The 22,007-nt window shown below is 43.9% G+C and overlaps 1 protein-coding gene across 1 annotated transcript in view; it reads right to left on the reverse strand.

The window, feature by feature from the left end:
- The window catches only part of STXBP6 (syntaxin binding protein 6), a 141,297-nt gene that overhangs the window by 71,218 nt on the left and 48,072 nt on the right, over positions 1–22,007 (reverse strand). Inside the window, exon 2 of the mRNA XM_069732517.1 lies at positions 14,672–14,853. Coding sequence (XP_069588618.1) covers positions 14,672–14,825 — 154 coding nt within the window. The 5' untranslated portion in view covers positions 14,826–14,853. The remainder of the gene's footprint in view (positions 1–14,671; positions 14,854–22,007) is intronic.

The raw sequence follows: 22,007 nt of genomic DNA on the forward strand, positions 1-22,007 counted from the left end.
CATTAGCGGACACCATGTCACGTTTGGAGAGCCCCTGTGTGCCTAAACATTGGAGATCCCCCAGAAATGACCCCATTTTGGAAACTAGACCCCCAAAGGAACTAATCTTGATGTGTGGTGAGCACTTTGAACCCCCAAGTGCTTCACAGAAGTTTATAATGCAGAGCCGTGAAAATAATAAATACGTTTTCTTTCCTCAAAAATAATTATTTAGCCCAGAATTTTTTATTTTCCCAAGGTTTACAGGAGAAATTGGACCCCAAAAGTTGTTGTCCAGTTTCTCCTAAGTACGCTGATACCCCATGTGTGGAGGTAAACCACTGTTTGGGCACATGCCGGGGCTCGGAATTGAAGTAGTGACGTTTTGAAATGCAGACTTTGATGGAATGCTCTGCGGGCGTCACGTTGCGTTTGCAGAGCCTCTGATGTGGCTAAACAGTAGAAACCCCCCACAAGTGACCCCATTTTGGAAACCAGACCCCGAAAGGAACTTATCTAGATGTGTGGTGAGCACTTTGAACCCCCAAGTGCTTCATAGAAGTTTATAATGCAGAACCGTGAAAATAATAAATACTTTTTCTTTCCTCAAAAATAATTATTTAGCCCAGAATTTTTTATTTTCCCAAGGTTTACAGGAGAAATTGGACCACAAAAGTTGTTGTCCAGTTTCTCCTGAGTACGCTGATACCCCATGCGTGGAGGTAAACCACTGTTTGGGCACACGTCGGGGCTCAGAAGGGAAGTAGTGACTTTTGAAATGCAGACTTTGATGGAATGGTCTGCGGGCGTCACGTTGCGTTTGCAGAGCCCCTGGTGTGCCTAAACAGTAGAAACCCCCCACAAGTGACCCCATTTTAGAAACTAGACCCCCCAAGGAACTTATCTAGATATGTGGTGAGCACTTTGAACCCCCAAGTGCTTCACAGACGTTTACAACGCAGAGCCGTGAAAATAAAAAATCATTTTTCTTTCCTCAAAAATGATGTTTTAGCAAGCATTTGTTTATTTTCACAAGGGTAACAGGAGAAATTGGACCCCAGTAATTGTTGCGCAGTTTATCCCGAGTATGCTGGTACCCCATATGTGGGGGTAAACCACTGTTTGGGCACACGTCGGGTCTCGGAATTGAGGGAGCACCATTTGACTTTTTGAATACGAGATTGGCTGGAATCAATGGTGGCGCCATGTTGCGTTTGGAGACCCCTGATGTGCCTAAACAGTGGAAACCCCTCAATTCTAACCCCAACACACCCCTAACCCTAATCCCAACTGTAGCCATAACCCTAATCACTACCCTAACCACAACACTAATTCCAACCCTAACCCTAAGGCTATGTGCCCACGTTGCGGATTCGTGTGAGATTTTTCAGCATCATTTTTGAAAAATCCGCGGGTAAAAGGCACTGCGTTTTACCTGCGGATTTTCCGCGGATTTCCAGTGTTTTTTGTGCAGATTTCACCTGCGGATTCCTATTGAGGAACAGGTGTAAAACGCTGCGGAATCCGCACAAAGAATTGACATGCTGCGGAAAATACAACGCAGCGTTTCTGCGCGGTATTTTCCGCACCATGGGCACAGCGGATTTGGTTTTCCATAGGTTTACATGGTACTGTAAACCTGATGGAACACTGCTGCGAATCCGCAGCGGCCAATCCGCTGCGGATCCGCAGCCAAATCCGCACCGTGTGCACATAGCCTAATTCTAAAGGTATGTGCACACGCTGCGGAAAACGCTGCGGATCCGCAGCAGTTTCCCATGAGTTTACAGTTCAATGTAAACCTATGGGAAACAAAAATCGCTGTACACATGCTGCGGAAAAACTGCACGGAAACGCAGCGGTTTACATTCCGCAGCATGTCACTTCTTTGTGCGGATTCCGCAGCGGTTTTACAACTGCTCAAATAGAAAATCGCAGTTGTAAAACCGCAGTGAAATGCGCAGAAAAAACGCGGTAAATCCGCCATAAATCCGCAGCGGTTTAGCACTGCGGATTTATCAAATCCGCAGCGGAAAAATCCGCAGAGGACCAGAATACGTGTGCACATACCGAAACCCTAACCCTAGCCCTAACCATAACCCTAACCCTAGCCCTAACCCTATTCTAACATTAGTGGAAAAAAAAAATTCTTTATTTTTTTATTGTCCCTACCTATGGGGGTGACAAAGGGGGGGAGGGGTCATTTATTATTTTTTTATTTTGATCACTGAGATAGATTATATCTCAGTGATCAAAATGCACTTTGGAACGAATCTGCCGGCCGGCAGATTCGGCGGGCGCACTGCGCATGCGCCCGCCATTTTGGAAGATGGCGGCGCCCAGGGAGAAGACGGACGGACCCCGGCAGGATCGGTAAGTATGATGGGGTGGGGGGGAGCACGTGGGGGGGGGATCGGAGCATGGGGGGGTGGATCGGAGCGCGGGAGTGGTGGAACGGAGAACGGGGGGGTGGAACGGAGCACGGGGGGTGGAACGGAGCACGGGGGTGGAATGGAGCACGGGGGGGTGGATCGGAGTGCAGGGGGGGTGATTCGAGCACGGAGAGGGTGATTGGAGCACCAGGGGAGCGGACAAGAGCACGGGGGGAGCGGAGCCCAGGACGGAGGGGAGCCGGAGCAGTGTACCGGACAGATCGGAGGGCTGGGGGGGCGATCGGTGGGGTGGGGGCACATTAGTGTTTCCAGCCATGGCCGATGATATTGCAGCATCGGCCATGGCTGGATTGTAATATTTCATCAGTTATAATAGGTGAAATATTACAAATCGCTCTGATTGGCTGTTGAAAGTGAAACTGCCAATCAGAGCGATCGTAGCCACGGGGGGGGGGGGGGGGGGTGAAGCCACCCCCCCTGGGCTAAACTACCACTCCCCCTGTCCCTGCAGATCGGGTGAAATGAGAGTTAACCCTTTCACCCGATCTGCAGGAACGCGATCTTTCCATGACGCCACATAGGCGTCATGGGTCGGATTGGCACCGACTTTCATGACGCCTACGTGGCGTCATGGGTCGGGAAGGGGTTAATAAAAATAAAATAAAAAAGCAAAAGTATACTCCCTGATCTGTCGTAGTTCGATATAACGAGTGTCCCACACAGTATCTGGGGGAGATTACAACTGGGAGCGCTGCTAATGCGACCACTCCCGGCTGTAAGCAACTGGGGAATAAATGAGATGGAGCGGGCGCAGGCTCAGTAACTAGCGGTGACATCACTGAGCCTGCGCTCCCTCACTGCCTGACCTGAGGTAACCTCTGGACCGTGGGAAAATGCCAGTGAAGAGGATACCGCAGGTAATGTATCTATTCTATCTATCCTATAAATCTATATTCTATCAATCAATCTATTCTATCCTTCTATCTATTCACTCTGTTTTTTATCAATCTATCTATTCATTCTATGAATTCATTCTATCTACAGGAAGTTGTTTTTTTTCCCCTCTGTGTGCACTTAACTTTATTGGCATGCACAAAGAGGAAAAAAAACTCATGAAAAAAACACACCAAAAATGCACCTAAACCTGCGTTTTTGGCGCAGCTTCTTTCCTACCAAGATGATCAGGTTTTGCTGCAGAAAAAAACAAGCAAAAACACCATGTGAACTTACCCTAAATTGAAAACAAATGATCCTTCCAGAACGAGAAAATTGAAGATTTCTCTGATAAAATATATTACAAAATTGCTTATTTTCATATGTACTATTGATTTATGACATAAAAATTAAAACAACAGTTACTCTCTAAGTTATCCATAGAAGACTTGTGGTTAGTCACATATAGTGTTTCACATAACAAAATTTGAATGCAAGAAGTGACTATAAGCACATGAAAATGTAAAAGATGAGCTAGTTGGACTTTGAGTTTAAGATAAGACTTAAAATCAACTCAGACCTATTGCAGATTTTTAGAAAACACTTTCCTTCAAGCAGTGGTGCAGGAAAAAGCTGATGAACTCCAGTCTCCTCACTTACGGTACCGCTCGCTGCGTGAGAAAGTTCTCACAGTCCACGGTGCCGTTGCCGTATGTGTGGAAATGGGGATTCATTAGCTATGAACTTCAGTGACCTTTCTCACAGCAGCTGAGCGCTACACATTGCAGGAACGGGATTATGCTCCTATTTCAATGTGTGCCGGCTGTTGTGAAGAGCAGTCACATCAGCCAAATCATCCGGATCTTCGTGGTACAGATATGGATTATCTTCTCAGACAGGTGAGGAATATGGTTTTTTATTATTGTCTTTTACAGATGACATGGGCATGGGAGAATTATCTTCACGTCGGACAGGTGAGGAATATGGTTCTTTATTAGTCTTTTACAGGAGGACATGGACTTGGTGGATTAGGCGTAAAGGTGAGTATAACTTTGCTTTTTTTTTTTTATTTCAAATAAAGGAGTCAGTGTCTATAGTTCAATTAACAGGACTTTACTCTTGCTGTGTCTTTTTTTTTTTTTTTTTACAATCTAACTATGGGGTTAGTAATGGGGGAGTATATAAGATGCCTCTGCATTACTAACCTCTGGGCTTGAGGTCAGCTGCCATAAAACGGCTTACATCAACCCCAAACCTATTATCCCACTTTCCACTGCACCAGGAAAATTGGGAAGAGCCTTGCAAAGCTCCAGAATAGGCACATCTGAGAGATGCGCCTTTTCTGGGATGGCTGCAGGCTCCTATTTTTAGGCTGGGGGGGGGGGGGGGTCTCAATAACCATGGCCCCTTACCAGTCTGAGAATACCAGCCCTCAGATGCCTGCTTTAGCTTGGGCGGTTATCAAAAATGAGGGAAGCCCAGTCCATTTTTTTTAAATTATTTATTTAAATAACTTAAAACAAAATCCAGTGTGGGACCCCTCTATTCTTGATATCCAGTCATGATAAAGCTGACGACTGAGGGTTGCAGCCCACAGTTGTCGGTTTTGTCTGCGCTGTTTATCAAAAATAAAAGAGACCCTATGTCACTTTTATTTATTTATTGCACAGGCACTGGCTGATGAATACTCTCATCAACTTCGCCTGCTCTAGCGGTTATCAGCAACCGCAGGCGTACGCTGATGACAGTAGTACTCTCTAACTAGCCGACAGCTGTGACCAGCGGTAACCTTTTTATCGATGGTCACAGCTGCTGGCTTATACGCTGTCATCTGTAAGATAGGATGGGAACTGCAGCGCTCTGACCGGAGGTAACGATCTTAACACCTATCAGAACCTGGATTTGCCGCACTGTCATGCATATGACTATGTGGCAAACAACAAATGTTTGGGCCCCTCATTCATCTGAATAGGGACTGGGGGTTCGGGTACTGTTCCCATACCAATTTTTTTTTTTTTTTTTTTTTTTTTTATTAAATGTTCGGCCGAACTGGACAATCCAGAGAATTGCCCATCACTAGTGATAAGAAAGGCGACTATTTTGATACCTGAGATTTTTCATACAATGTAAAATTTATTTTTGTACACTAAGGCCTCTTTCACACTTCCATCTTTCAGCTCCCGTTACAATCCGATTTTTGAGAATGCAGGATCCTGCAAAAAAAATTGCAGGATCCTGCATTTTCTTATAGACTTGTATTAGCGACGGATGGCCATCCGTTTCATCCGTCATGCATTTGATCCGTCATAAAAAAAATGGTCCGTCGGGCAGAGAACATTCAGAGGAACGTTTTTTCTGCATGTCGGAAAATCGGTCAGCGACGCATCCTGCGCAGCCCGTCAATGGAAGCGTTGCTGCCGGTGAAAAGCAGGAATCCAGCGACGGGTTCCACCTTTTCAAAGAGAGCATGCGTGGAAGAATTTCCCATCAGAGAAATTCTCTCTCGCTCGCTTTCTCATTTTACTATTGATGCTGCCTGTGCAGCATCAATACACTGTGTTCCAAATTATGAAGAAACCTCACAATGATAACAGTATAATCTCCAAAATAAATAAAAACTCAAAATGCACTGTTACAAATTATTAGGCACAGTAGAATTTCTATACATTTGATATGTTTTAAAGATCTGAAAATGATCATTTGTGGAATTTGCAGCATTAGGAGGTCACATTCACTGAACAAAACCGCTAGTTAACATGTAACTTGCCTGTTAGGAGGTTTTGGAGTTAACATAGGACCCCTTCTTTGATATCACCTTCACAATTCTTGCATCCATTGAACTTGTGAGTTTTTGGAGAGTTTCTGTTTGTATTTGTTTGCATGAAGTCAGAATAACCTCCCAGAGCTGCTGTTTTGCTGTGAACTGCCTCCCACCCTCATAGATACATTTGCTTGATGATACTCCAAAGGTTCTCTGAACGGTTGAGGTCAGGTGAAGAAGGTGGCCACACCATGAGGTTATTTCCTTTTATGCCCATAGCAGCCAATGACTCAGAGGTATTCTTTGCAGCATGAGATGGGGCATTGTCAGCATGAAGATGATTTTGCTCCTGAAGGCACATTTCTGCTTTTTAGACCATGGAAGAAAGTTGTCAGTCAGAAACTCTAAATACTTTGCAGAGGTCATTTTCACACCTTCAGGAACCTTAAAGCATCCTACCAGCTGTTTCCCCGTGATTCTGGCCCAAAATGTGACTCCTCCACCTCCTTGCTGACGTCGCAGCCTTGTTGGGACAAGGTGGCAACCCACCAACCATCCGCTACTCCATCCATCTGGACCATCCAGGGTTGCTTGACACTCATCAGTAAACAAGACTATTTGGAAATTAGTGTTCCTGTATGTCTGTGCCCACTTTAAACATTTCTGCTTCTGAACACTGTTTAAGGGTGGCTGAATATTAGGTTTATGCACCACAGCAAGCCTTTGAAGGATCCTACACCTTGAGGTTCAAGGGACTCCAGAGGCACCAGCAGCTTCAAATAACTGTTTGCTGTTTTGTAATGGTATTTTGGCAGCTGCTCTCTAAATCCCATGAATTTGTCTGTCAGAAACCTTCCTCATTATGCCTTTATCTGCATGAACTCTGTCTGTGCTCTGTTTCAGTCACAAATCTCTTCACAGTATGATTACTCTTACGTTTTCGTGGAATATCTAATGTTTTCATACCTTGTCCAAGGCATTGCACTATTTAATGCTTTTCAGCAGCAGAGAGATCCTTTTTAGTTCCTATATTACTTGAAACCTGTGGCCTGCTTAATAATGTGGAACATAATTTTTAAGTAGTTTTCCTTTAATTAGAATCACCTGGAAAACTAATTATCACATATGTTTAAGATTGATTTCAGTGATCCATTGAGCCCTGAGACACAATACCATCCATGAGTTTATTTGAAATACAAAACAATTAAATCTTTATGACACTTAGATCCAATTTGCATAATAATTTGGAACACATGTAGTAACAAGAAATGTTAAAAATAATTTTTTAAAATGAAAAACAATTGAGATGAAAATTTACTTTTTCATTTAGTTACATAATTTTGCACACTGAAACTCCTAATTAAGACTAAACCTCACCTTTTACTTTAGTAAACATTCAGGCTTATTAACCTTTTGGGTTGATAGGCATTACTGGAATTATTCAATAATAAAATGAATCCTCAAAAATACAAATTGCCTAATAATTGTGCGCACGTGTAGATACCATTGGGTTATTATACTATGATGGGGAACCTGTAGATACCATTTGTTATACTATTGAACGGGCCTATAGATGTAATTATTCTTCTCCTTGGATAAAAATAGTTCCCAAAAATGTCAAGAGTAGCATTTTGACCTTGCAGTAAAATGTTTAACCGGTAGCATTCTGAAGCTGCATTTGCAAAGCTAGTCAAGGGTGAACTGATAAACGAGGCCGTTCTAGACCAACGTTCATTAAAACCATCACGCTGCAGTAAGACGATAACATTTGTTCACATAAGTATAGTCCAAGATATCAGTTTGGACAACATTATCAAACAGCAACTCCCCTCACCTACAGAGCAAAGTTAATCATGGGGGTTCTATTGCTAGAAGTCTTATCAACCATCTGTTACTATCTGGCTAACCACAGCCTCGTTTCTCTTCCTGCAAGGAGTAAAATTTTCCTAAAAAGGAGGCCCAATCGCCATGTCTCGCTCTATAATTAGGATAGTATTATCCAAGAAAGCCATTGGTATGGCCACTGGTATTGAAATGACCTGTCGAATCAATATAGATGACGAAATGTTCTATTTCTGGACAAATAATTACTGGACTCTCTATCTAATAACCGCAGAATCAGAACATTTCCCTAGTGAACGTCCTTTACAAGTCACATATGAAGCCGCTGCTCTTCAGTAGCATTAAAATAGATTCCTATTAGCAGACACATAATTTAGGAGCTGAAGAAGGGGGCGTAAAGAATAAGCCCTTTGCATTGACATTATGTCAAGCAAAAGACATGCTTTACAATGTACTGCTCAGGGTCCGTGAACATGCGAAGAGGAACAGTTTCATTGTACAGACCCTGCATGGAAAACGGAAAAAAATCCCACTATCCTGCTTGATATTTTAATTAGTAGCCTGAGATACGTTTCTCACATCTCAATGGAGACACACTGCCTTTATAAGAGGTACCTGTCTGCTGAGTGCTTTCTAGAGGCGCTTTACTGTGGTGGGCACATGAAAGCATTAATGTGCGCTCGTCACAACAATCAATGAGATTAGCAAATTTGGATCAACAAAAATTTTACAACAGGGGGTTATATCTTAGATCCACATATAGATCTGATTTTCTAGTCCATTGCATGTAAAGAGCTAGGACATACCTTCTTATGGCTCCTTCAGACATCAGTCATCACTGGCTCCATCTCAGATCGCAATGTACGGACTCATCTCAAGAATGGAGAGTGACAGCCTTCATAGAAATATATCAAGCTGTCACACAAGAAGGGAGACGCGCGTTCAGTCTCTGCATTGAGATCCGAGATCGGGCCAATGATGGTGGAAGTCTGAAAGAGCTCTAAGTTATTTGGTAATAGTTGATGGTTGTAAAAATCACTCATACATGTGGTGCAATAAATGAGTATCCCTGGCATGAAAGGCACTAGAAAAGTAGCTCTACTGTGATGTTCTAATTTTAATCGGTCTATTTGGCCAATTACAGGTAATCTGCACCTTGAGAGATCAAGAAAGATCTAGGAAAGAAAAAAAAAAAAAAGTCTACTGGCGATCCTGGTGAACATATATATGTTCATATCTACAGTGGGGGAAATAAGAATTTGATCCCTTGCTGATTTTGTAAGTTTGCCCACTGACATACACGTGAACCCTTAATTTTAAGGGTAGGTTAATTTTAACATTGAGAGATAGAATATCAAAAATAAAATCCAGAAAATCACATTGTTTAAATTATATAAATTTACTAGCTGAAGAACCCGGCGTTGCCTGGGCATAGTAAATATCTGTGGTTAGTTATAGCACGTCACTTCTCTTATTTTCCCATCACGTCTCTCATTTTCCCAATCACATCTTTAATTTTCCCCCTCACATCTCTCATTTTCTCCCTCACACCTCTCATTCCCGCCTAACACTTGTCATTTCGATCTCACATCTGTCATTTTCCGATCACTACACTATTTTCCCTCACTCCTCTCATTTTGCACTCACACCTTTTCATTTTCACCTCAGTATATACATGTTTGTCATCTCCCTTATATATAGTATACACCTGTATGTCATCTCCTGTATATAGTATATACCTGTATGTCATCTCCCCTGTATATAATATATACCTGCTGTGTGTCATCTCCCCTGTATATAGTATATACCTGTATGTCATCTCCTCCTATATATAGTATATACCTGTATGTCATCTCCTCCTATATATAGTATATACCTGTATGTCATCTCCTCCTATATATAGTATATACCTGTATGTCATCTCCTTCTATATATAGTATATACCTGTATGTCATCTCCTCCTGTATATAGTATATACCTGTGTCATCTCCCCTGTATATAGTATATATCTGTGTGTCATCTCCTCCTGTATATAGTATATACCTGTATGTCATCTTCTATATATAGCATAAACCTGTATGTCATCTCCTCCTGTATATACCTGTAGGTAATCTGCTCCTGTATATAGTATATACCTGTGTGTCATCTCCTCCTGTATATAGTATATACCTGAATGTCAGCTCCTCCTTTATATAGTATATACCTGTGTGTCATCTCTCCTGTATATAGTATATATCTGTGTGATCTCCTGTATTAGACCTTGTTAACACGTTATTTGCTCAGTATTTTTACCTCAGTATTTGTAAGATAAATTGGCAGCCTGATAAATCCCCAGCCAACAGGAAGCCCTCCCCCTGGCAGTATATATTAGCTCACACATACACATAATAGACAGGTCATGTGACTGACAGCTGCCGTATTTCCTATATGGTACATTTGTTGCTCTTGTAGTTTGTCTGCTTATTAATCAGATTTTTATTTTTGAAGGCTAATACCAGACTTGTGTGTGTTTTAGGGCGAGTTTCGTTTGTCAAGTTGTGTGTGTTGAGTTGTGTGTGGCGACATGCATGTAGCGACTTTTGTGAGATGAGTTTTGTGTGGCAACATGCGTGTAGCAACTTTTTGTGTGTCGAGTTGCATGTGACAGGTTAGTGTAGCAAGTTGTGTGCAGCAAGTTATGCGCATGGCGAGTTTTGCGCGTGGTGAGTTTTATGTCTGGTGCCTTTTGAGTATGTGCAAGTTTTGTGTGAGGCAACTTTTGCATGTGTTGCAAATTTTGTGCATGTGGCAATTTTTCCGCATGTGCAAGTTTTGCGTGTGGCGAGTTTTCCATGAGGTGAGTTTTGCACTTGTGGCGAGTTTTGCGTGAGCCTATTTTTTGCATGTGGCGAGTTTTGCGCGTGGTGAGTTTTGAGTGGCGACTTTTGTGTTTCGACTTTTATGTGGCGAGGTTGGTGTATGTGTGGTGAAATGTGTGCTGAGGGTAAAATGTGTTCAAGCACGTGGTAGTGTGTGGCGCATTTTGTGTGTGTGTGTTCATATCCCCGTGTGGTGAGTATCCCATGTCGGGGTCCCACCTTAGCAACTGTACGGTATATACTCTTTGGCGCCATCGCTCTCACTCTTTAAGTCCCCCTTGTTCACATCTGGCAGCTGTCAATTTGCCTCCAACACTTTTCCCCATTATGTAGATAGGGGAAAAATAGTTTGGTGAATTGGAAAGCGCGGGGTTAAAATTTCACCTCACAACGTAGCCTATGACTGTGCAAAATTTTGTTGCTGTAGCTGCGACGCTTCCAACACTTTTCCTTTCACTTTTTTCCCCATTATGTAGATAGGGGCAAAATTGTTTGGTGAATTGGAACGCGCGGGGTTAAAATGTCACCTCACAACGTAGCCTATGACGCTCTCAGGGTCCAGACGTGTGACTGTGCAAAATTTTGTTGCTGTAGCTGCGACGCTTCCAACACTTTTCCTTTCACTTTTTTCCCCATTATGTAGATAGGGGCAAAATTGTTTGGTGAATTGGAACGCGCGGGGTTAAAATTTCGCCTCACAATATAGCCTATGACGCTCTCGGGGTCCAGACGTGTGACTGTGCAAAATTTTGTGGCTGTAGCTGCGACGGTGCAGATGCCAATCCCGGACATACACACACACACATTCAGCTTTATATAGTAGATTTGCATTTTGCAGTGAGAAATAAGTATTTGATCCCTCTGGCAAACAAGACTTAATACTTGGTGGCAAAATCCTTGTTGGCAAGCACAGCAGTCAGACTTTTTTGTAGTTGATGATGAGGTTTGTGCACATGTCAGGAGGAATTTTAGTCCACTCCTGTTTGCAGATCATCTCTAAATCATTAAGATTTTGAGGCTGGTGCTTGGCAACTCAGAGCTTCAACTCCCTCCATAAGTTTTCTATGGGATTAAGGTCTGGAAACTGGCTAGGCCACTCCATGACCTTTATGTGCTTCTTTTTGAGCCACTCCTTTGTTGTCTTGGCTGTATGTTTTGGATCATTGTCTTGCTGGAAGACCCAGCCACGACCCATTTTTAATGTCCTGGCAGAGGGAAGGAGATTGGCACTCAGAATTTTACGGTACGTGGTTCCATCCATTCTCCCATTGATGCGGTGAAATAGTCCTGTGTCCTTAGCAGAGAAACACCCCATAACATAATGTTTCCACCTCCATGCTTGACAGTGGGAACGGTGTTCTTTGAGTCATGGGCAGCATTTTTCTTCCTCCAAACACGATGAGTTGAGTTAATGCCAAAGAGCTCAATTTTTGTCTCATCTGACCACAGCACCTTCTCCCAATCACTCACAGAATCATCCAGGTGTGTTCATTGGCATACTTCAGACGGCCTGCACATGTGCCTTCTTGAGCAGGGGGACCTTGCAGGCACTGCATGATTTTAAACCTTTAGGGTATGTGCACACGTCAGGATTTCTTGCAGAAATTTCTTGAAGAAAACCGGAAATTTTCTGCAAGAAATCCACATATTTTTTTTCGCGTTTTTTTCTCGTTTTTATTTTTTTAAGCATTTTGCAAGGGAAATTAGCTTGCAGAATGCTAAAGTTTTCCAAGCGATCTGTAGCATCGCTTGGAAAACTGACTGACAGGTTGGTCACACTTGTCAAACATAGTGTTTGACAAGTGTGACCAACTTTTTACTATAGATGCTGCCTAAACAGCAGTGTACTGCTGTGCTGCGCAAACGCAGTAAGCTCTGGCCGTCTGACGTCCCAGCCAGGCTTGCAGACTGCGCCTGCGCGGGAATTGCGGCCAGCCACTTTTGGATTCCCCGTCCCGAACTGTGTTATGCATTATGCACAGTGCGGGGCTTGGATTCATAGGCAGGGCGGCCGCAATGCCCGCGCAGGTGCAGTCTGCAAGCCTGGCTGGGACGTCAGACGGCCAGAGCTTACTGCGTCTGCGCAGCACAGCAGTACACAGCGCAGGCGCCGATTTTGAAACGTACACAGCGCTGAGGGGGCGGTGCCGAAAGCTCAGGCAGATTGGAGTGACGGCAGAGGAGCGGTTAGAGCTGGGGAGTGAGGACTCGCCTCCCTGGCTAGAGACAGGAATTGTGGCTAAGTATAAAAACGCTTTATTTGGGGTATACTTGAACCTAAAACTAAAAGAGCCACCTTGTTAGAATGCAGCATTACTGCTACACAAGGTGGCTCTTTTGGTTTATAACGGCTGGAGGGGGGCGACAGTGGCCCTTTAAGGCTATGTGCACACGATGCGGATTTGCTGCGGATCCGCAGCGGATTTTACCGCGCAGAAACGCTGCAGATCCGCACTGTGATGTACAGTATAATGTTAGTCTATGGAAAAAAAGCTGTGAAGATGGTGCAGAAAAATCAGTGTGGAATTGCTGCGGATTTCAAAGAGGTGCATGTCACTTCTTTTGTGCGGATCTGCAGCGGTTCTGCACCCCTCCATGTTAAAATTCCGCAGTGGCCCAAAACCGCTGAAAATCCGCACAAAAACCGCAGCTGCGGATTCTGCCAGGAGATGCGGATTTTGTGCAGAAAATTCTGCACCTCTTTGCCTACGTGTGCACATAGCCTAAGTAATGGCATTCTGATGTACTGTAATTTTTTCGCTAAAAGATGCTAGGAGAAGCTTGGGAAACCGCCATCAGATTTTTGTGGGTTTTTTTTTTTTAAATGCAATAAGAACTGATGATAAAAATGGACACACTGACCAAACTTTAATGAGAATCTAATTCAGAGCACTGACGGAAATCGGTCCATTTGTGCATGCGCAAAGAAAAAAAACAAACAAAAAAAAAACCTCATGTCTGAATGAGGCCTAACAGTGAAGGCCACTATTGTTCTTGTTTCATGTAAGCAATCATTTTAGAGGTTTACTATTCTTTAAAGATGCCATGCAGACTGTAACTACTTGCAGCTTTTCGTAGATCAATGCAAAAGTTATTGATGAAAACTAATAACAACTCGTTCTTTCTACTGGCTACAAAACTGTATACAGGGCACGTGACAGTAACGGAGTAATGCAGTAAGAAATGGGCAAATGCAGAGGAGAATAAATATCAATACCACGTAAGATGACCAGGGCAATGTGAACACTTCTGAGGATAAGGGTGTATTCAGGCGGTTATATAAACTGGACAGCAATGCTTTGATTGGTCGAGGCGCTCCCGACCCGAGCGTGACAGCTGCACAGACATACAAGATGCTGTCATGCTTGGGTAAGGAGAGCCGCCAGCCAGTCCGTGCATTGCGGTCCGATTTGTATAGCCGTCTGACTGCATCGTAGTAGTGAATGGCTTCTTTGCAAAAAAAAAAATATATCAGTAAAAAAATCTTTCACCAGGTTTTTACCAGCTAATCTGAGAGCAGCATAATGAAAAGACAGAGACCCCGATTCCACCAGTGTATCACTTAATGGGCTGCATGCTGTAGTTTTGATAAAATCACTGATTTATCCGAAGATTAGCACTAGAGGACTAGTAAACCCGTTCCCATGTAGTCCTCCATACTCATGAGCCCTGTATAACTCCACCCCCACCGATTGGCAGCTTTCTGCCTATGCCCAGTGTATACAAAAGTCTGCCAATCAGAGATGTTGGAGGGGTTATAAAGAGTTCAGAATTCAGAGAACTGGTAGATCTGCAGCAGAGAAAAGTAGCACATTTTATCAAAACAGCAACAAGCAGCCCAATAACCGCTCTTAAACGGAGTAGAAAAAACCTGGTGACCTTTTAACAGTCTTCATATGGTCTACCTGATAGACAGATGTATGTGAGGTATTCTCCTTGTCCTCCGGTTGCTAGGAATGGAATTTTTTTCTTGGTCCTCCGTTTTACAAGCGCGGCCCCCAGCATACGCTCGTCTTGGGGAGAGAAAACTTCCTTGCTAATAGTGGCTTTAGCAGACATAGTGCGTAAGGTTAGGGTGTAGCGTCACCTAGGAGGGGTTAAATAACAGAAAACATTCAGAAGTTAATCTATTCATGGATGAAAAGTAGCTGTACATTTATGTACACATGTCTATAAAGCTTCACATACATTGTTCTCGAACACAGAAGTCCAACAAAAAATAGAAATGTGTTACATAAATCTACTGCTATATCTGTGCTGCAGCCGCTCATGTTACAGGCTCTTCATCTAAACTCTCTTCCACTATGTCTAATGAAGCTGCAGACAACAGGCTAATTGCTATTCCCGCATGGCCGACCTTGACTTCAAATCCATTCTCAACTACTTTTCCAGTAGGGCTGCAAGTTTATAAATGCCAGCTACTGCTGTTAGTACAATAGTTCCAGAGAATATGACACTGGACACATGGGTAAGTACTAACTGACCACTGATGGTTTAAGGGATTGAACTACGGTAGATGACGAAAAAAATGTAGATTTTCTTTGCAGATCACTATTTCCCGCACGTAACAGCTTTGAAGGATTTTCAGTTTGCGCTTTAGGAACGATCACACTGCCATTTATTTGGATGAAAATCTCAGTGAAGCAAATTATTCTGAAGGTGACACTTATCAGATGCAGAGAACACTATTGACCAGGCAACATCCCAAGACACTGAAAAGAAGAAACATTAAGGAAAAGGCATCCCACTGTCAAACACAATAAATAGTAAAACATTTATTTTTTGTGTATAGAAAAAAAGAAAGGGGGAAAAAAAACAATGGACCGCAGTGGGCGGTAAATAAACACAACAACCGTAGCCTCAAAAGCCCTGGAGGAAGCTGGATTGTGGCGAAACATTCTGTAACATTTAGGTTATACAGAAAATTTCAGCCACTTATATCACAATGAAAACACAGACTGAATTGCAATCAGCTTACTGTGTATGAGTTTTCAAAAGGAGAGAGGTGAGAAAGCTGCTGCTAGACACCTCAAGTGACCAATTTCTATTGAGTAAACAAAAGTAGACATTACAAATCAACAAGCCCAATAACCCTCTACCCAATAAATTCGGTTGGGAAAGAATTTGGAGGCCCGCATACACATTAGAAGGTGGGTTTGGCTGACTTTTTTTTTTTAAATCGGTATGAAATCCTTAAAGTGGGTTTTCCCACTCCCACAATGTTGAGAAAACTCTTAAAACTTTCATAAACTTTTAGACACATGCCTATTATATGTTCCTTGCCCTCCACTGAAGGCTGATTTTTATTTTTCTGACCCCTACAGCCCTCGGACATTTTTTTTTTTTTGCATAGAGGCTGAAATAGGCGGGCCAGAAGATGTCCCGTTAAGACGTTAGAAATTACACTGTCCATGAGTACATAGCCATCATCGCTGTGGCACCTATATGCCTTTATTCGCACATCACTTTGGTGTACACATGGTGGGCTTTCACATTCCATGCAAATGTAGTAACATGTATGCACATCTAATCAAGCACGTCCTTGGCATGCTCTATGCTTAGGTAGCCAGCCCTCTCCCCAATAGTTCTCCACTGACAAGCCAGCAATCTTAGGGCCTGATATGACTAAACCAGCACTGTTCACGCTGGTCTTGATAAGGAAACGGGCTGGAGTCAGACGATACTGATTCATGAAGAGGTGTATGCCAGACAAGTGGCGCAAACTCTTGTGTGCGCCTCGCCACAAAGACTTGAAGCAAAGCGAACGCCACCGCTCCTCATGAATTTGCCACACCCCGTACCACCTGCTTTCTTGTAGCTGGGAGGAAAAGGCGTGAGACTGCCTCAAGTTCCATAATTTTTGCGCAGCCGTTAGTTGTGCCAAAATTACGTGACTTTTCAAAGCTTTGCAAAATACTGTTGTAAAAGCTTTGATGAATTGGGCCCCTAAATGTTTAATGCAAGGTAACCTCACACACGAGTGCATCCTCTCCTGATACACCATTTCTGTGACACAAGAACGGATGTCATTGCCAGCACAGCCACCTGTGACTGGCCAGAAAGAAACCATGCATGCTCGTCCTGTAATACATCACACTACTACATGACACATCATATGCTAAGCTGATACAAGCAGCGGTAAGTTAGGGGGACAATTTCATGGCCTCAGACTAGTTATACAAGACACACTGTCCCCGTGTGAGCAGGTTGCGGGATGCAGTGACGGACAGGAGGCAGATCAAGGGTTAACAAGTTTTAATAAACAAGGTCTTACTTCACGCAGGGAGATAGGGAAAATGTGAGGTAAAATGCAGGCAAAATAGGGAAGACATGAGGTAAAATATAGGCACAATAGGGAATACAGGGGAAAAATCAACGCAGGTATAACAAAGAAAATTGTTCCCAATAAAGTCACTTATCTATCAGGCTTCTTCCTGACAGGAATGGTTCTAGAGTAAATAATGGCGCCAACAGCCGTCGACGCAATGTGGATTCAGTGTGGTCCTGAAGGAGGCAATGATCCGTTCCTGGCTGGCAATTTTAAGTCTTTGAGACGTCCCTTGGAGTCCGCAGTAAAGAGACTCCAGTGGCCGGCAAGGTATATGCCACAGTCCTGTCAGAATTAGGCGAGGCTCAACGATTATGCACCAGGGATTCAGGAAACAGCAGTACCCAGTCACAGTCACTGTCAGGCGGCACACACGCAGCACTGACTGTTACAGAGCGATTGGCACCTCGATGCCTGGGTGCCGACCTGCACACAACGGGCTTCTCGTCAGAGTCTCTGCGGTCCGTCTCTCTCACAGCCGGGCGCGCGCCCCAGCTGCTAACTGCCCTGAAGCAGGAGCTTTCACTCTCCTAAGCCGCGCACTGCAGCACCCAGCTTGGCTCTGCTCTGCGGGCACAGCTCTGCTCTGCGGGCGACGGGGGCTCCTTCTATACGGCCCACTGCCAAGCCGATACTCTGATGAGGGAAGCAGAGAGCGCCGCTCACCGTGCTGCGCGCTGCTCTCCTCGCTGCTCTGAGCCAGCGCCTGACTGACTTGCTTCTCGCGCTTTTTCTTTTTATGTCTCCACCGCTGCGCACCCTTTTCTGGCTCCGCCCACCCTTCTGGGTTCAAGGGTTGGTCCGGATCACTCAGGCTTCCCCTCGGCAACCGGGGAAGGTCCAGCTCCGTTAAGCCTCCACCTGGAAACAGAGGATGTAGCCCCTTCAGTTCCAGACCCGGCACACAGACAGCTCTCCAGCGACCAACGATCCCGAGGTCCCCGGTAACCAGGGTAAACATCGGGTTACTAAGCGCAGGGCCGCGCTTAGTAACCCGATGTTTACCATGGTTACCAGCGTAAACGTTAAAAAAACAAACACTACATACTTACCTTCAGCTGTCTGTCCTCCAGCACTCTGCTTTCCTCTGCACTGTCAGCGCCGGTCAGCCGGAAAAGCAGAGCGGTGCAGAGAAGCAGAGCGCCGGGGACAGACAGCTGAAGGTAAGTATGTAGTGTTTGTTTTTTTAACGTTTACGCTGGTAACCAGGGTAAACATCGGGTTACTAAGCGCGTCCCTGCGCTTAGTAACCCGATGTTTACCCTGGTTACCAGTGAAGACATCGCGATGTCAGCGGGAGATCCAGCGACGAAATAAAGTGCTGGACTTTCCTCAGCGACCTCCCAGCAGGGGCCTGATCGTTGGTCGCTGTCACACATAACGATTTCGTTAACGATATCGTTGCTACGTCACAAAAAGCAATGATATCATTAACGATATCGTTATGTGTGACGGTACCTTTAGGTCACTGGCAGGTCACCTTCGTTGTCCTTTCGTTGTTTCTGCAATGTAAGGACATGCTGCGTTCTTAAAAGACGCGCCGCATGTGCGTTTTCGCGGGTCTGCCGCATGCGTCTTTTAATGCATAGTGGAGATGGGATTTCATGAAATCCTCTCCACTATGGTGTAACATCTGGACGCTGCGTTATTGACGCTGCGGCTCAACGCAGCTTCAAAAACGCAGCGTTTCCTGAACATGGAAACACACCCTTACACACTGAGAAGCCTGCTCTAAGCTATGGCGTGGGTGTGTTCTTCATTACTTGGGTGTTGCAGCCTGCTTATGATTAGTCAGCTTCATCATCTGCAAAGAAGTACACGCCCCAGTGAAAACAGTCTGCTAGCACCCATTTGAACTTAAAAAAGCTTAGAGGGAACCTGTCACCGCCCCTCCCCCGGCGTTTGTAACTAAAAGAGCCACCTTGTGCTGCACTAATGCTGCATTCTGACAAAGTGGATCTTTTATTTCGGGTCTCTGGCACTGCTGCAGTAATCGTTTTAGAAGTTTGTCCCTCATACTGTGAAATCGCCGAGGGGCAAGTCTTTCCACCCTTATCCAAACGCCTTACAGCCGTCACTCATGGCCTCTGCGTGCTGGGCGCCGCCTCCTCTTCCTTCGGTAGCATCCCCGGCACCTGCGCTGTAAGTTCGAAGGGCAGTGCAAATGTGCATGCCCGAAAAAAAAAAACAGCGCAGGCGCCAGGGACACAACTGAACGAATAGGAGGCGGCGCCCGGCGCAGAGGCCATGAGTGACGGCTGTGAGTTAGGCGTCTGGATTAGGGGGGAAAGACCTACCCCCCTGGCGATTTCACAGGTATGAAGGACAAATTTCAAAAGCAATTATTGCAGCAGTGCTAGGGACCCGAACTAAAAGAGCCACCTTGTCAGAATGCAGCATTAGGGCAGTACAAGGTGGCTCTTTTAGTTGCAAAGTCCTGGGAGGTGACAGGTTCCCTTTAACTCATTAGGGGCCAAATGCTTTGATTGCGAATATCTCTGCAAAGCAGGCACAAAATTAAAAAAAGTGTTTATTTCATTGTGCAGAAACTATTACGGTACATTATGTGTCCCGTGCAACATGAAAAATAGTGAAAGGTCTTTCAATCCTCCTAAAGTAGAGTATAGTACATTGCACACATGATATATATGTACGTGTGTATACACACAACAGACAGTCTCAATGCTTAAATTATTCTTGTCATTGGTTTACATAGTAAATAAACAGAATTGAGTATATTATTTACTTTAAAAAGTTATTTTATTTCAGCAGAATGTATCTGCAGTGCATCTGTGATGTGCTCTACAACATGCTGGTCACTACACTTCAGACGAGGTTTTGTGATGAGCAGATCTATCTGCAGACACAGTATCTTCCCTAAGGCAGGAAACATTCATCAGCATCTGCAGGAGGGAAGGTTCCCAGCACAGACTGGAAGCAGGACATCTGTTCAGGCAGCCACCTCCTGACACAGGTAATAACAAAAGAGATTGCTGCAGATTCATTCACAGCTCTGACAGGCAGTGTGGGTGCTGCACGGAGGAGCGAGGAGGCAGAAAAGATCAGCATAAAAGGCAGAATAAAAAAAAACAAATACATTTCATTTTCCAATTTTTGCTCTTTGAACCGTCTATAATTTCCAAGTTACACTAAGCTTTGAAGTTAAGTCTAACAATGCGAAACCTAGATATCAATAGCACACACATAAAAAAACAGAATACAAACAAAAGAAATACCACTAAATCCTTTTCTCCATTTTTTTATAGCACTTAACCTACAATTTATAAATATATTACAATGTTTCTATCAGAACAGAAGAATTAGCTCACATATCTGTATAATTATTTTCCCACATCTTACTAAACACATTTACTACCACTTGGCTAGCTTACTTAAATGGTGGCACAATTTGGGTAAATATGTCCCATTGCATTGCAGTGGACTCAAGACAACAGACCCGTGTAGGTTTCAGCATATTCTAAGGGTTCATGCATACTGTCATATTACAGATGTGCAGATTAACAATAAGGGCAAACTGTGCTGGGTCCATACTCTATCTCCAGATGCCCAAGATTGTTTAAAAAGAAAATGGTGTTCTATGGGGTCGTTGTATGGAAGCATAAGTCCACAATAAGGACTCGGCATGACTGACAGAATCTTACATCTGTTTAGGATCCATTCCGTAGACTTGCATTGGAAACATCTAATCTAGTTTTTGCCAGCACTGGTTTTTATAAAGGAGGTCTTGTGTGTTTGCAGATCCTTTAAAGTCATCACTCCCTACATTACACATGCATCTTCTACAGTGTGAGCTGGCAAACATCTCTCTGCTCAGAAGAGAATTGCTGTGCTGATTGGCAGGCGCAATGCTTTCATTCCTCTATTACAAGAGATATTTAAAAGGTGCAAAAATTGGGGGAAAATAATTTGATGTAAAACACAATGTAGATATGATGTGTACACCAAAACATACTTTCGACAGATTTCACTGTCATTCTTAAGCTCCAAAAATTCAGGGGCTTCAGCCATCAGTCATAAAATCAGCAATAAATAGGTTCTTTAAAAACAAACAAACAGCATTTAGCTTGATCTTGAGTCACTATGACTTGATGGATGAACGATTTGTAGGAAGATAAGATTTTGTACAAGCCCAGATGGGTCCATAAAGGTCTTCCCCACCACGATCTTGATAGTATCAAGCAAGTAGGTTGCGGGTCTTCCTCTTCACCACGCTCCTTATACTCTTCTGACCATGATGTTCTTCTCCAGCTATTGCTCTGTTTGTATTATGTGTCCAAAGTACGCAAGTAGTAGCTTGGTGATCCTTGCTTCGAGTGACAGGTCTGGTTTAATTGGTTCCAAAACAAACTACGTGTCATGCACGACCTGTGTCTTCGTTGCCAGTGAGATGTTCATCGATTTGAAGACCTTGTCCAGTGACTTCATTGTTGATTTGCCCACAGCTATTCTCCTATTGTGGTTTTCTCCTTTTGACTTCTGGTTTTGTCGCTGCATCTTGAGAGATCATCAATACGAGTTGGTTGAAGTCCTTTACACCATCGATCTCAAACGTGTCCCGGTCATACCTGGCATTAGGCAATATCTTGGTCTTCTCTGTGTGGAGTAGCAGTCCCATGCTTGAGCTTTCCATCTTGACACTCTGTAAGAAAGTCTTTCATTCCACCTACGCTTGTTTCTATCAATACTGCTGTAACAACTCTGCTGGCATCACGGCATGGCCTCTCATTTCTCACACTATCTTACCCACTGCTCCAGGTCATGATGTGGTTTCTGTTTCATGTCAGCTTCATATTCTGTGCCTCTGCTCTCTGCATACTTCCTGGCTGTGTGCATAGGGGGCTGGCGCCTGAACTCTCTGGTTCTTATAGGAATCAGGTGCATCTGTCTAATCT

This window comes from Ranitomeya imitator, chromosome 1 (assembly GCF_032444005.1).
Source record: "Ranitomeya imitator isolate aRanImi1 chromosome 1, aRanImi1.pri, whole genome shotgun sequence".
In the NCBI taxonomy this organism is placed as follows: Eukaryota; Metazoa; Chordata; class Amphibia; order Anura; family Dendrobatidae; genus Ranitomeya; species Ranitomeya imitator.